The following is a 14,581-nucleotide window of genomic DNA, read 5'->3' on the forward strand; positions in this document are numbered from 1 at the left end:
TCATCAAGTCAATTCCTTAAACACATTAAGCAGCCTGACTATGTATTTTTCCTGGGAACTTCCTTCCAAGACATACCATATGTTAGCCAGGAGGTCCTCATATAACAAATCCTACCAGTTTCAAAACCTGAACATATTATGACCTCAGGTTGACAGAGTTCAGCTATTTCAGGATTTATTTATAGGTTAAAACATACTTCACTCATCTTACAAAGTGTATGCCATTAAATATCTAAAGTACTAATCACTAAATGATAATTTTAAAAAAAAAAATAAAAAAATCGATCCTTTTGTCTTTATCCATACAACTTCTAAAATTATGTCTGTCACAAGTATTGCATCTATAAGGTTCCATTTTTAAGCAATCCAGGAAGAAAGACTTACAGCACCAATTAGTATTTTAAAGCAGTAACATAGGAGTAGTCACCACCATTCTGCCAGTAGATTAAAATCTCTATAAAAATTGAGGTGCCTTTCTACAAAACGTCAGTATAGTATTTACAGTCACACTATGGAATACCAGGTTGGAAGGGGGCCTCAAGGATCATCTGGTCTATTCTTTCCTGGCAGAAGCACAGTCTAAACAAGATGGCTGAGCACCCTGGCCAGATGGATCTTAAGTGTCCAATATTGGGGAATCCACCCCTTCCTAGGGAGATTATTTCAATGGCTGATTGTTCTCATTGTGAAATTTTTTCTCTTCTGCCTAACTGGAATATCTCCAGGAATAACGTGTACCTGTTTTATTAGGATTTCTCAAAAACAATTGCCTGTTTAGACTAAAAATACATTTAAATCATCAGTGTCTTAACATAAGAATACTGTTATGTTTATTAGAAATACTAAGAATACCTTCTCATCAGTCTAAATTACTTGCCAGTCATGAACAGAGACAATCCTTTCAGAAATAATTGAAGTTTAAAAGAAACATAAGCCTTTTCCAGGTAGGAAAATTCCATTTCCTTCTCAAAATTACAAATAGCATTTTGTTAAAAGAGTGAAAATAATTAATGAAGCTTCAGTAAGTTTTCAGAAGCACTTGAAAAGTTCTAAGAAGAGAGGAGTACTACTTACCATCAAAGCTAATACTTGCAACTTTGGTATATTTACTTTCAGACGCCTTTAACGTAACTGGCTTGAAATGTACTGTTATAGCTTCGTTCTGTGGTGTAGGCCTAACACTCTGCAAACAATCAAAATATGAAGCACCTGTAAATTCATGATTGCTAACAAGCAGTGCAGCTTTCACATATCTTTCACAATGATACAAGTGCAACTAGTTCTCCCCAAGTTTTTGCAGGTCTATCTTTCCTATAACAAAGCATCCTATAAAGCTGTTTTAGAATTTTTTTCACGTACTGTAAATTACTCAGTCAGTGTTCAGGAAAATGAGAAATAGAGAATTCTCCTTGGGGATGTTGAATGAAGTGACAGTATGGCCAGAAACATGTTAATAGATTAGAAAATAAGCTTTATTTAAATTAAGATTTATTTTTTATTCTTAATGCTGCAGGGGTTACAAGCTAGACTATTTGTTTCTGGGGCACTCACTAAGAAAGCTGTCAACTGACTTGTTCAACTACCAGTGATGATACAGACATCTACCTTGTCTCTGATCCCATCTAAGTCTTCAGAGCTGCCACAGAGAAAAAAAAACAAACAAACTAACTATATAGAGAACAGTTTTGCAAATCTGAGATGACACTCGTTCTACACTAACATTTTACAAGGTTACCTTTTACATATGAGGATTACTGGTTTAAACTAAATGGAAAAGGTAAATTGGGCATTACTGGAATAGTTGTTGTGTCAGTTAATAGCCAGAGCTGATTTGTAGAGGTACTCTTTGCTATGCAGCAGGATTAGGGATTCCATGTCATCATCTGGAGACTTTATAAAGGTTGCTAGCAAACTCTCTATTCTAGATTCCATAGAGAGAAACTGGGCATGGAGCATTTAAACGCTCTTATTCTTGTTTTGCTTAAAATTAGGATGGCTGCCATGATTCTTCCTCCCCAGCTGTCTTCTGCTTTAAGAACAGCTCAGCTGCTCACATAGCAGCTGTTAAGCCACAGCAAATTACAGGATGCTGTATTAAGGAAACTGAAATGAGTGCTGGTTTACCTTATGCTGGGCTGCAGCGGTTTAGCACCTGCTTCACAAGCAGCTGAGCTTTCTTGGCCAGAGAGGAGCAAGGCAGACAGCTAGTGGTACAAACCAATTACACTTCTTCCAAGCTAAGCTGTCCTTGATTGTAAATTAAAGTCATAAAATTGTACGTAACTAAATTCTGCAGATCACATGATCTTTAGAGGAAACAAGCAGCACTACACTCTAGCAGCTAATGAATAATCTCTGCTAACTCAACCAAAGTTTTATAGTTTGGATTTATAGTACTGACCTTTGTCCACCACCTAAATACACATGGTGCAGATATTTGCTATTTCTCCTCATGAATCAATTAATAATTCTCAATTTTCTTCTAATGAAATCCACACTACAAAACTGAAATCTTGACATGTCTTTAAAAAAAAGAACTCTCTTAAAGCAGATGAAACCAAAGAAGTAATGAAATTCACAACTTTTGCATGACAGAAAGGTCAACCATTTCTAGAAGCTAGCTTCATGCAAAATGCTTTCTTTAATTACTGGTTTGAAATAATGTTGATTTCATTTAGTAAATCAAATTGGAAATATTCAAAAGGACAGTCTGTTGTCAGAAAACCAGCATCTCTTAAACCATGACTGTAACAAATCTAGATGTATTTACTCAAAATGTCTACAGCTAATTAATTTAGTAAAGGAAGTAATTTACACTGTTTTGTTGAAAATTTCTGAACTACATAATGTATCTCTCATTTGTTGCTTGATTACATGCTATAAAGGGAAATACAGAATTAAGACAACTAAAGGAAAAATAAACATGCTTAGCAATCCTTTCAACTTCACGTTGTGCAAATTTCAACATATTTCAATTAAGGCTCAAGCAAAACTTGTCCTGAATTAAAATTCATCAGATAGGGACATGAAAATACATGCAAAACAAGTTTCATCAAGAATCTAATACCACCAATTTTCTCTGAAAATTTTCTAACAGCAACTTCTGTGGGAAAGAATAATTCTAAATAGATATGCTTCAGTAACACATGGTTTTCCCACAGAATGCCCGATTCAAGATTCCCAACCCTGCTCTATGAAGACACATCCAATATTTAGCATAAGAGCAGAAAATTAAGACTTTAAATTTCTACAGGACACAGAAGGAGGAGAAAACTTTGTGCTGTTGAGCAGTTCTTGAGAAAGACTTTGAAGGTTTAAGTACTCTCAGACTACATGTATTCTAATAAACTAAAAGACTGGCACATGTTCTTCCATGCTGTTTACCTGTCAGAAGCTCCAGAACTCAGTTTTATCTTATCCATCCATCTAGTATATTGATCTAAAGACTGAGAAGGCTGTAGACTTTTGATTACAGACAGTAAAGACACAGCTACCCTGCTCCAAGACAAAAAAGCTCTGTGGCTACAGCTAGCAGACCAAGGCTAGTTCCATTAGTGCAGAACCACCTCTCTACCGTTCTGTTCACTTTTACAGACACAATTGTCAGTAATTACTCAGCCTTCTGTTAAAACAGGGAAACACCTAACTAACTGAAGTTCACTATCTCCATAAGCACCATTCAGAACAGCCATCAAATAAACTACTACTAGATTTTAACCCTCAGTTTTGAAATGCATGCACTTAAATGTGCAGATTGAAAATATAATGCAGAAGCAAGTACTTCTTGTAACCAGTAAAGTATATGAGTATATGAGCTGTGACAGAACTAAATACTTGCTTATACAAATACATTTGTTTTCAAACTGACAGAACTCAGCTTCACTATGGCTGTCCTGAAGTTCCTGGTTCTTCATTGAACAAACATGATGAGGAACTCAAGTTTTGAAGTGTGTCTTTACTTTTAGCAATCAAATGGGTTTAAATTGCCTTAAGGAAACAAAATTTTCATTCTAGAGAAGAGACAAAAGGAAGTGTTCAATAATCTACATTTACTAGGTTTTTGACAGCATGGCTTAATTGTTGCAGCAATCCAGTAGTTTATCCAGTCATGAAATAAACATTATACTCCCCAGTAATGGAGCAAATCCTTCAACACGAGGAAGATTTTATAAGGAATTTTAAAACTTAAAAAACAAAGTCAAGTGATGACTTGCTGTTACTTTCCTCAACCAATTTTCTGGACTACAGCATGACTAAGTACTTGAAGGCAGAACAACTACAACTCTGGTAACAGTATTAGCAGTCTCACACACTGATGACCTGAAGATATTTAGTTCCTCCAACACCCAGCTTAAACATATGCTAAATATAGCCTTGGCCTTTTCTTCTGACATTAAGATGAAATTTGTCACACAGCTCTGTCTCACTGCTTTTAAACTCTAACTCTAAAGGGTCAGAACTCCATTTCTCAAGCTTTCCTTTTTCCAAAAATTCTTTACTCTTGCTTACCACTTTGAAATCCCTTAATCGGCACAGAAGCAGAAATTCCTACAGGGCTTCGAAAGGTAGAAAGGTTACAAATTTCCCAACAAAGGTGTGCCTTAATGAGAAGAACAACTGACTTGATGTGCCATATGTGACACACTGAAAAATACATCACATCTGGACTGATGTGGTAACTTTTTCATTGCAAAAGTGAGTCCCGAAGGCTTTGAGAATACCAAATTTACTGCTTTGATACACTGTAAAAGAATAATTTATCTGAAAAAGTTTTGTCATGACATGTCTAATGGTTATCAAATGATAGCTTTCCATTAGACAAACATCTCTGGTTTATAGCCCATGGTGTAAAGACCACAGATTTAAAAAAAATGGATAGGCTTTTTTTTTTTAAAATAGTGGAGTATGAATTAGGCACTGCACTATCAGATATTAGAAGTGATAACTGATGGTGTGAATATATGGTTATTTGCATTGTACTCAGGAAATATATTACCTACTTGAAAAAGCATCCCTATGCCAAAATCCCATCAAATCTAAGAAGATGGACACTCAGATCTAGCTGAAAAAACACTAAATCTACCAACCTTCTGATTGTAAAAATCATATACAGTTTTTTTAAAAAAAAACTCCACGGAAGCTGGGTCATAGCTTACAAAGCCAGGAGAGACCTTATAGGATCACCTGACCTCATAAATGCAATAACGCATTAGGAAGTCAGCGAATTAAATTCTGTTTGCACTATACTGCAAGTCTCTGTTGACTTGAAAATCATTACTTAGCAAGCACTGCAATGGACTGTCACAGTGAAAAGTTACCTTCATTACTAAAAATGTGTCCTGTTTCTACTTTAAATTCATTAAGCCTCAGTTTCCAGTATCCTAAGGTTTTGCTAGATCTGTACTATGAATACACTGTTCCTTATAGTTACAACTATAACCTTTACAAACACACATTGTCTCCAAGAGCTCAGTAAGAAACCTCTGCCAATCCTTCAGTCATTCTTCTCGCTCCTCTGGTTTCTTTTCAACACTTCAACACTTTTTGAAGTGTACTGGGACAAGGTATAGCTAGCTAGCTACACAACTAAATCTGGAAAACACGGAAGACAGGAAGGGGAGAAAGAAGAAGTGAGAAAAATAGTGGGCAATGAGAAAAATCACACAGGAAAAAGGTATGAATGAACAAAGGCGGACTACCAGACTAGAGCCAAAATTCTGTAATAAAACAGAAAACAGAAAATCCAAACTCTAGAATTCTGAAGCTGGCTGCACTTTACATCCAGCTTCAGTGATCTTACTGAAAAGGGCTCTAGAGTGTTTGGGGTTTTTTCGTATTTCAAGCTACAAAGCAGATAAGCTCAAGAAAACAAGGATCATTTTACAGTCAGCTCTTGAAAGCTACTCATTGCTTATCTTAAAAGATTATGTTGGGCAACCACTTTTTACACTGATCTGTAAATGTGATCTGTGTGTGATGAGGACAAAGAATCTCACAGACTCTGCGTTAATCTCATTCAATGAACATGAGTTATTGCTCTCAAGTATAAAAGCTTTCAGAAGTTCAGATACTGCAGGCACAGCCTATAAATGCTGTTCAAAGCATCCGAGCATTCAAAGAAGGCTATGAAGCAAATTAATTTTACCATGCACAAAAATTATTTGCCTTCCTATTAAGTAACATTTTCAGTCACACATCACCTAGCTTCTAATTCTGAACACTGTATGGTGAACCTGTGAATGATCAATTTTTATGAGAGAAAGTAAATCCATAAGAAAGTTTCAAATTGAAAGGAAATAAAACTTACTGTAATTGGCACATCTTTTGTTCCTGAATTTAATAAATGTAGATTTAAAATTTTTGGCAGATCTGTTAAAGAAAAAAAACCACATCTGCCTATTAGGCTATTTTAACATAAGAAACATATACAAAGTCATCTGCACTAGCTGGTTCCTCAAATAAATCCACTGTTTAGAGTTAAAAAGTTAAGACTAACACGACAGAACAGCCAGTCCCAAGAAACTGACACACTTAAAAACCACAGTTTTGTGTATTAGTAGGTATTACATGCTTCAGCTAACTATTTGTATTTGTAACATATTAAGAAATAAATAGGCTAAAAATACTACAATGAATGATTTTGCCAGATGCACCAGCAGAAACTAATCTTACATGTAAAATCTCTGCATGTTAAGGAAGTTGCAAGGGAAAATACCTCGGAAGCTATCTCTTTTTACTTGAAAAAAGATGATCTGTTTTTCTTCAGTAACGAGTCCCTTTTACAGTTTCAAAAGATACCTTCAGTTTTACAACTTTCCAATGTATATATTTTATTTCACCAAGTAATATTAATTTAATTAATGTTAAGCACAAATGTGTAAGTGGCACTTGAAAAACATCTTATCATAAATAACAGATTTGATTAAGTTTGCACACCTAGTTCACTATTCCCTGTGTCTGGAAACATTAAAACTTATGCAGATGTAAGGTAGTATTTCAAAACAAGTTCACAAACTAAGTAAACTAAAATGGTTTTTGGACTAAGTCATGTACAACTGTGTGAGACTAATGTTATTACTAGACCTAGAACCAGATGTGCAAACTACTGTTTGCTTGTACACATCTCAAGTATACTTGCCGCTAATGTATCTGTGCACTGTTGTAACATGCTATTATCAGTCTCAAAAGTATCATTCCACAAGCAACCCTGAACAATACAAAGATAAGTGGGCTTTCCTCTTCCCACCCTACTCCTTATAGTAGACCTGAAGAATACTTTACCTTGTGTTCGTAGTGTACCAAAATCTAGCATTTCTGTTGATGAATAGATTCCTGGTGCTTTAAGGAGAAAAAATAAAAGTTACTATTTTCTTATTATACTAAGAGTTAATTAATTTGAATAACTGAAAAAAAAAAAACCCAACCAAATCCACAAAACAAAACAAAATCAACAAAAACAACCACTCTTCTACAAACCTGTTGTAACTTCTACTTCAACAGGGAGAATGATAAATTCTGTGTTGTCTGAGGCATTTGTTTTTATTCTAATGAAGGCTGTATGATTATCTGCTTCCCTTGAAGAAAAGCTGGCTCTCATCACTCCTTTTGTTTCATAGGGAGGTATTTCCTGATAAATAACCAAAGCACATTTATGAGAGTCCAGTAATTACAAAAAAAGCTGTCATACCAAATAATTACAATAGAAGCATTGAGTATAATTGTATTAAGAGAAAAACTTGCAAAGGCAGAAAGAGGTAGACTCCGTATTATTAAAATTACACTTTAATTTATAAATTAAATTAATTTATAAATTAGTTTTAAACATGTAATATGACACTGATTAAAAACAGGTATATGCAAGAGAACTTCCACATCCCAATTCTAAGTTTTATGTATTACTTTGTGGTAAAACACAGCAGACTAAATTAACAGAATTCTACCAATAAACAAAAGTTGTTAATAAAAATGTTGTTGAGTACTGTAAGATCAAATATTGGGTTTGCATATCCTAATTGTTTTTTCTCCAAAGCAGACACAAGCCATACAGTTTCAGCCCTAAACACAAACTGAAATAGTGCAGAACTCCAAGTAGCCAGAAGCTTGTGGAGCCATCACGTAACTCACAGCAAAAAGTCAAAATGCATTTTAGTTTCTGTACATGCCTATTCCATCAGTTCCAATCTGCATTCAAGATTTGAAAGACAACTCTTTCTGTATTTGGTGTACACAGCTGCAGCACAAGACTAACTTCAGCTCTGTAACTGACATACCAACATCATTGGTATTTTTATTTTGTTTTTAATAGAGGATAAAAGCCTTGATTTGAAATTTGGAACTTCCTACACTTTAAGTGCAAATAAATACAACAGAAAGTAGAAATTTTGGATGAGTAGTCCTTGCAATGATTGGTATTGTTTCAGTTGGCAGCTTATTTCATGTTTCTGAGGTAGGAAATTGGACAGGAAGTAACCAATTGTTTTATACACCTCTCCTGTGCTCTCTGTAGTTGAAACTCACACCAATGCATGCTGGAGGTCAAGCTGTATGTATTCTTTGAAAACTGCCGAATATCAAATCAAGAAGCTTTCAAGTTCTGTTTACACACTCTTTCACAAATCCAACATAATGCAGCCATTCATTAATGTTTAAAAGGATGTGATCTGACTCTTCCATATGTGTAACCAGAGATCCAAAGTTGGTTGGATCCCTGAAGTAACTTTGAAGAGTGATTACAGAAATACTCCTGCATACGCAGACCACTTCATCCAATCATCCAAGCATTTGGTATCAGAATAATTTTAGACAATTATGTAAATCCATATGTCAAAGTATCATCACCATATTTCAAATAGTTTCTTCTACTTTGCAGTTTTTTCTAACTGCGGTGAAGCTCTTGACATAACCAAGACAATGATGTATCTGGGTGTTTCCTCGTACTGGTTTGATTTTTTCTATTTGCCTTATTGTTTTGAAATACCAATGGCTGACAAGGGAAACAAGAGGATTAGTCTGTGCAAGACACTGAAAGCTTTCACATGCTAGTCACCAGTGCTTTAACTGGCAACCTGGCCCAGAGAAGCTGAAAAGCTACGTGCTCTGAAAAACATTCCTCTTGAGTTCTTTTGACAACAAGGAAGGGGCTATCTTTAGAAGCAATACAATTTGACTAAAACAGTGTCAAGACATTAGGACCTTCATCTTTTAAAATCCATTTTCATGTTTACATCTAACCCTCAGCATCTCTTTCCACTGCATTTTTTAAAATGCTTGCGATCTGTGTTAATACTTACTTGCATTTTTGTATCTAACACTAAAACACTGCCATTCTAATGGACTTTCTCCAGAAAAGACAAGAATTAAGTATTGTGACTGTCCTTCATAGCTCACTTGGTAATATCCTGGCTTTACTCTTACAGCAAGTTAAACTGTCACATGACAGCTGGACATTACCAACAGTGTAATATATAGAATAACGCCAAAACTTTACCATCAGGATGTTTCTAAATTTTATTTCACTTAAAGATATCAGTAGGTGTTACTTCAAAACTATATTAAGTGAAGAACATGACAAAACATTCAACAGGCGAGACCATGAGTCTATTCAACCCACTACCTTGTCTCTAGCACCAGAGAGTAAAGAGTAACTGCAGGGCATGCATGTAGGAATATTTTCCAGAACAGTTTCCAGCCACTCTCGACTCATGATCTAGGGATTGAGCTAGACATGCTCATGATCATGAGCTAGACAAGCTGCTCTTTTATGTACTAGTCCTTAATAGGACTTTCTTCCCTAAGTTTGTTCAGCTGCATTTTCAACCTATCTGTGCATTCACAGTAATTTGCAAGAAGGACTTTCTGAGATAAGAAACACCACTAACAACAAAAAAACCAACACAAAACCCCCATAACCAACAAATCAAACAAAATATGTATTTTTTTCCTGTGGGTTAGATCCAGCTCACAGGCCTTTGGGACATTGTCCTGAAAGCTCAGGTAGGTGTACTTTATTCTACTGGGAATCATTTTGATCTTTGCATTGCAAAAAAGCACAGCTCAATACATATGGCTTACTGTAATTAAATTATTATTTCCATTTTTATGGGATATTTTAATGATCACAAAACAAGAAATGAAGTTAGTAAAAAACCCCGAAAGCCTGAACTCATCAAAATAAAACCTCCCCAAGCAAGTACAATGAGTGCTGCAAGACATGGCTACTCACCCATAGCTTCCTCGTACCCCCCTGCTGACCTGTTGGAAGCTCTAAATGGAGATCACCTCCACTGGAATACATTTCTACCACCTGAGGTGGATAACAGAAAATCGTTAGCACTCAGCTTTAAAGAGATCTTGTTCTAGTTATCAGGTATAATCACGTGCAATGGCATAGCTTAGTGACTATTTGACTACTGGAGTATCTTATAAATTCATTTCAGTGACGATATAGCCATTTGCTAGTGCTACATTTGTGTCTTTCTATAGCATTTCATAGTTTGTGGATCACTTACTTCACAGAATCAGAATTTGGTTAGCTAAAGACATCAATTCTGCCTTAACATAAGAATGCTTGCCAACATCACATACTACTCTACACCTTAACACCACTTTCACTGTGCAAAACAGGCAAAAGGAAGCTGAGGCATCACCAAATTAAAAGCACAAGATCTATTTAACTTTGTTTGCTTCAGTGTTCTTCCTAATTACCAGTGAAGTTTCAATACTCTTAATTACCAGTGAAATTTAAATCTTTATTTTGCCGTAATAATAACCATGTTAAAAATTGAAATTTTACTGTAAAACCTCAATTAGCAAATTAAGAGATCTGTGATTATAATCTACAATTTCTAGAACTGACTTGCATTTGAACAGAAAAAACTTCACACAATATGAAAGACTTGACCTCAAACAGCTTTAAAATTCAAATAGAATTTTAAGAAGTTTCAAAATAAAAATTTCAGTTTAATATCACAAATGAGCATTTAACGATTTTCCTCTTAGGCTCACCTGCAAAGGTTCACTGTGGGGGTTATGTATATTTATTATAGGAGAAAAACTGCTATTTACAGGAACTCGTGCCCCAATAAATGGGCGCAATCGATAGGGGTTCGGAACTCCAATGCCAAACACCTGGTTCAGAAAAAGAAACACAAGCTTAAGCAGCTGTATGTAACTGTTGCAGAGCCTAAAATACACTCACCAGTTTTTGTAATCCACCATGTACTCTTTTGATTAATTTTATAGTATAATTCTAACCAAGTATTTTAAACCATTATCGTTTGCAGCTGAAGGCCATTTCTCATATCTACTACTTACTTACACTGACATATTGAGAAAACAGGAAGTCAAAATACCACCTTTTTTCTGACATTCTGAAACACTAAATACCAGCCATAGGTTAAAGAGATGTGAAATGTTCCTTTAATCATACTGTTATGAAACTATCCATATGGGAAGTGTTTCTGTTGTTGTTTGCAAAATGTTGTCATGGTAAGAGTCATATTCTTTCAACAAGAGTATTTATCTTTTTTTTTTTTCATTTTTTATTCTCTCTCATCTGTCTGGTTTATCTTTCTGAATCTCAAGTGAGTAATGCGAGTGACTTTTTGCCAGCCTAATGAATAGCAGTGTCTTGTCACAGGAGTAGATTAATACAGAGCTACAGAATGAGCCAGATCACTACAATAAGCCACAAAAATAACACAAAAAAGGTGTTGGGAAGGTTTTAAATCCTACATAATTTCATCGGTCTGGTTTACAGTACTGCCCTACGATATTTACAGTGGTGTATTTTTGTTTTACAACAGGTAGCAGGGATAGAAATTTCTTCAACTGGGTTGATGGAAAAAAACCCCAAACCAACAACACATTATTGTGCAAATATCCTTGGATGGTTAAGTGTCCCATAATAGATACTGCTTTGATTCACACAACTTTTTCTGAAACAGTGTAATTCTCTTACCTGATAAGTAAATACCCCATGATTAGAAGTGTTAATAAATAAAGTGTTCTCTACATTTCCCACTACTCTTGCAAGGAAAACTACATCAAAGGATGTATTCCCTCCTGGAAGAATTTTCTGGAAAAAATAAAAGCAAGCAAGCAGAGGGATAAGCAAAACTGTTTACTGAAGACATTACACTATGCAGATGAACAATGGTTTTTGTGCTACAGAAGATCTCTTATGTTCTTTACAGAAATACTGAAGTTAGAAAGTCTACTGCAGATTTAGAAAAAAGGAGTAGAAGTTTCAGACAAATAAAATGTGTAAAAAAATAATAAAAATACCAATAGTTTACAACTATATTATCTGGTGCAGGATCATATTTAATTGAATTTTTATGTTAAATTCTGAGTTCAGCTTATCACAGAAATATTTTAGTCTGACAGTTCACAGATCACTGGAGAAAAGTAATTACTTCAAGACTTCCATAAATGAGAAAAGTTGTTTATGGACAGGTTTTCTGAAGTTTTTAAGGTTTATATGGCCTCTGCTAAGCCACAGGCCCTGCAGACAAAGCTGAAACTGGAGGACTATATCTGACAACAAGGTGGTTAAGAGTTAACCCTGCTGACACCATGCTCTTGAACATGTAAGTTCCTGTAACATGATTACTTACAGCTGTTAGCGAATTGGAGTGACTATTTCACACTAACACTACTTCACATGACTTAGAATTTTCAGAAAAATTATAGGAACAGTTTGTTCCTGTAAGTTCTCTAAGGCAATGGAGTCACTTCAGCAGCAAAGAGATCTGCTGTTAAACCTTCAATTACAGTATACATTTCCAGCACAGTCAGAAGTCCCAGCGTTTGCTCTGAGACCAAGAACTGCAATACCTTAATACTTTAAGGTATGCCATTATTGCAGCAAGTTACTCTTTAAAGAAGCTCTCATTCAGACTACAGAGGGGAAAGAAAAGTTCATTTTGAGAAAGCAAAATAACTTACCCTATTTTGGAAAAACGATGCATGAAAATGTGATGTTGTAGCAGATATTGATACTAATGTAATTGTTTCTTCTGAGCTAGGGTTATGTAGGTAAACTTTTTCCATTTTTGGCATTCCAACTGGCCTGTCAAAACACAGAAAATATTTTCGAAGCATCAGAAATCTAGACAATAGAGCATTGGGCTTTTTCCCATTAACCAGAAAAGAGCATAAAAGTGATGCATACTGACAATAGAACTTTGTGTTTAATGCTTTTTTTCCAGTAATGTGTAAATTATACTTAGACTAACTACTTAGTTAACATCTTTTCCATCATTTTATTGCTTATTTTTCCTGAAGGCTTACCCAATGTTGCATCATCCTCATGAAATTCTATTGTCAGGTTTTTACTTCAGAATCAGAATAGGCCAAGTTTTCTATTCCATGCTAGAATCTCTAAATAACTATCTTAAGACAGGGTGCACACAGCAACTTAAAATAAACAGAATACACCCTAGACAAAATTTGAAACACCAGTTTTTTCCATTATAGATTTTAAGCAGTTTTACCCAGAACCCAGAATTTCTCTGGCATCATATTTTATAACATGCTCTACAGAATTAAGTAGGCGGACATGTTCAGCAACAACTTTTTTATATGTATAGTATTTGAACTCATACCTTAAGGAAAAAAATAAATGCTTGAAATAAATGTTAGAATTTAAGAACCCTAAAATATGGTAGTCACAGAGTTAAACAACAGCACAATTTCACTAACAAAACATTTTAACAATTTATTTGACACAAGATTTGGGCTTGTTTTTGCTTACAACAGCTGAGGTGACAATAGATGCTCCAGTTTCACCGACTATTTTTCAGACTTTATTGTCTTTTCAGAATTTTTTTCATGCCTTTTAACACACGTTAAGCATCAGCACCAAAGCACTAATCAAAGTGCAGATTACAAATTGCTCAATTTTGAATTCTGGAATTTAAAACAGTTAACTCAACTTTCAGGCTACATGTACTCCATGCAGCACTCTCTCCCATGTCACTTGCTCCAAACATTGCAAGGACAGCAAAACAATGGGAAGACTTACTACCTTTAGTACCTGAAGTGATGATGACCAGCAACAGGCAGCTGTTCTACCCTCCTCAATTCACTTTAACAAGCCAAATTAGTAAGTGCTATTGCATTCACAGTTTTTCAACCTGGAGGGGGGTGTGAAGTATGTCCCAGCACATGAAGTTTGCTGTAAATTAAAGGCTCCATTGAATGGAGAATTTAGTAACAATAATCAAACTACACTACAATTTACAAAGTGTTTGTGATGACAGAACCTCCTACTTATGAAACATGGGCTAAAGAGACAGATGCTAAAGACCATGCCATTAATTCAAAGACACAATTACTAACCATCAACGAACAGCATCCTCACTAACAGAAAAATATATCTGCACTCTACTACTGTAAATTTCTTTGCTACTCACCACTACAGCACCAAACACACGCAAAACCACATCAGAAAAAAGTGTCTGCTGATAGGGAGCTACCCAGCACTCCTCTGAACCCACTGCTTCAACACTCCTTCACTGACATCAGTGCAGATGGCCTTGAGGATTTTATCTGCTTGGTAACTATGAAAGGCATAAGC

General features: G+C 35.3%; 1 protein-coding gene across 1 annotated transcript in view; it reads right to left on the reverse strand.

The window, feature by feature from the left end:
• TMEM131 (transmembrane protein 131) overlaps positions 1-14,581 on the reverse strand; it is a 90,666-nt gene that overhangs the window by 34,384 nt on the left and 41,701 nt on the right. Inside the window, exons 5-12 of the mRNA XM_027642282.1 lie at positions 12,949-13,072; positions 11,960-12,076; positions 11,005-11,127; positions 10,223-10,303; positions 7,477-7,627; positions 7,282-7,338; positions 6,308-6,369; positions 1,075-1,183 (exon numbers count right to left, since the gene is read on the reverse strand). Coding sequence (XP_027498083.1) covers positions 1,075-1,183; positions 6,308-6,369; positions 7,282-7,338; positions 7,477-7,627; positions 10,223-10,303; positions 11,005-11,127; positions 11,960-12,076; positions 12,949-13,072 — 824 coding nt within the window. The remainder of the gene's footprint in view (positions 1-1,074; positions 1,184-6,307; positions 6,370-7,281; positions 7,339-7,476; positions 7,628-10,222; positions 10,304-11,004; positions 11,128-11,959; positions 12,077-12,948; positions 13,073-14,581) is intronic.

This window comes from Corapipo altera, unplaced genomic scaffold (genome assembly GCF_003945725.1).
Source record: "Corapipo altera isolate COAL_440 unplaced genomic scaffold, ASM394572v1 0, whole genome shotgun sequence".
In the NCBI taxonomy this organism is placed as follows: domain Eukaryota; kingdom Metazoa; phylum Chordata; class Aves; order Passeriformes; family Pipridae; genus Corapipo; species Corapipo altera.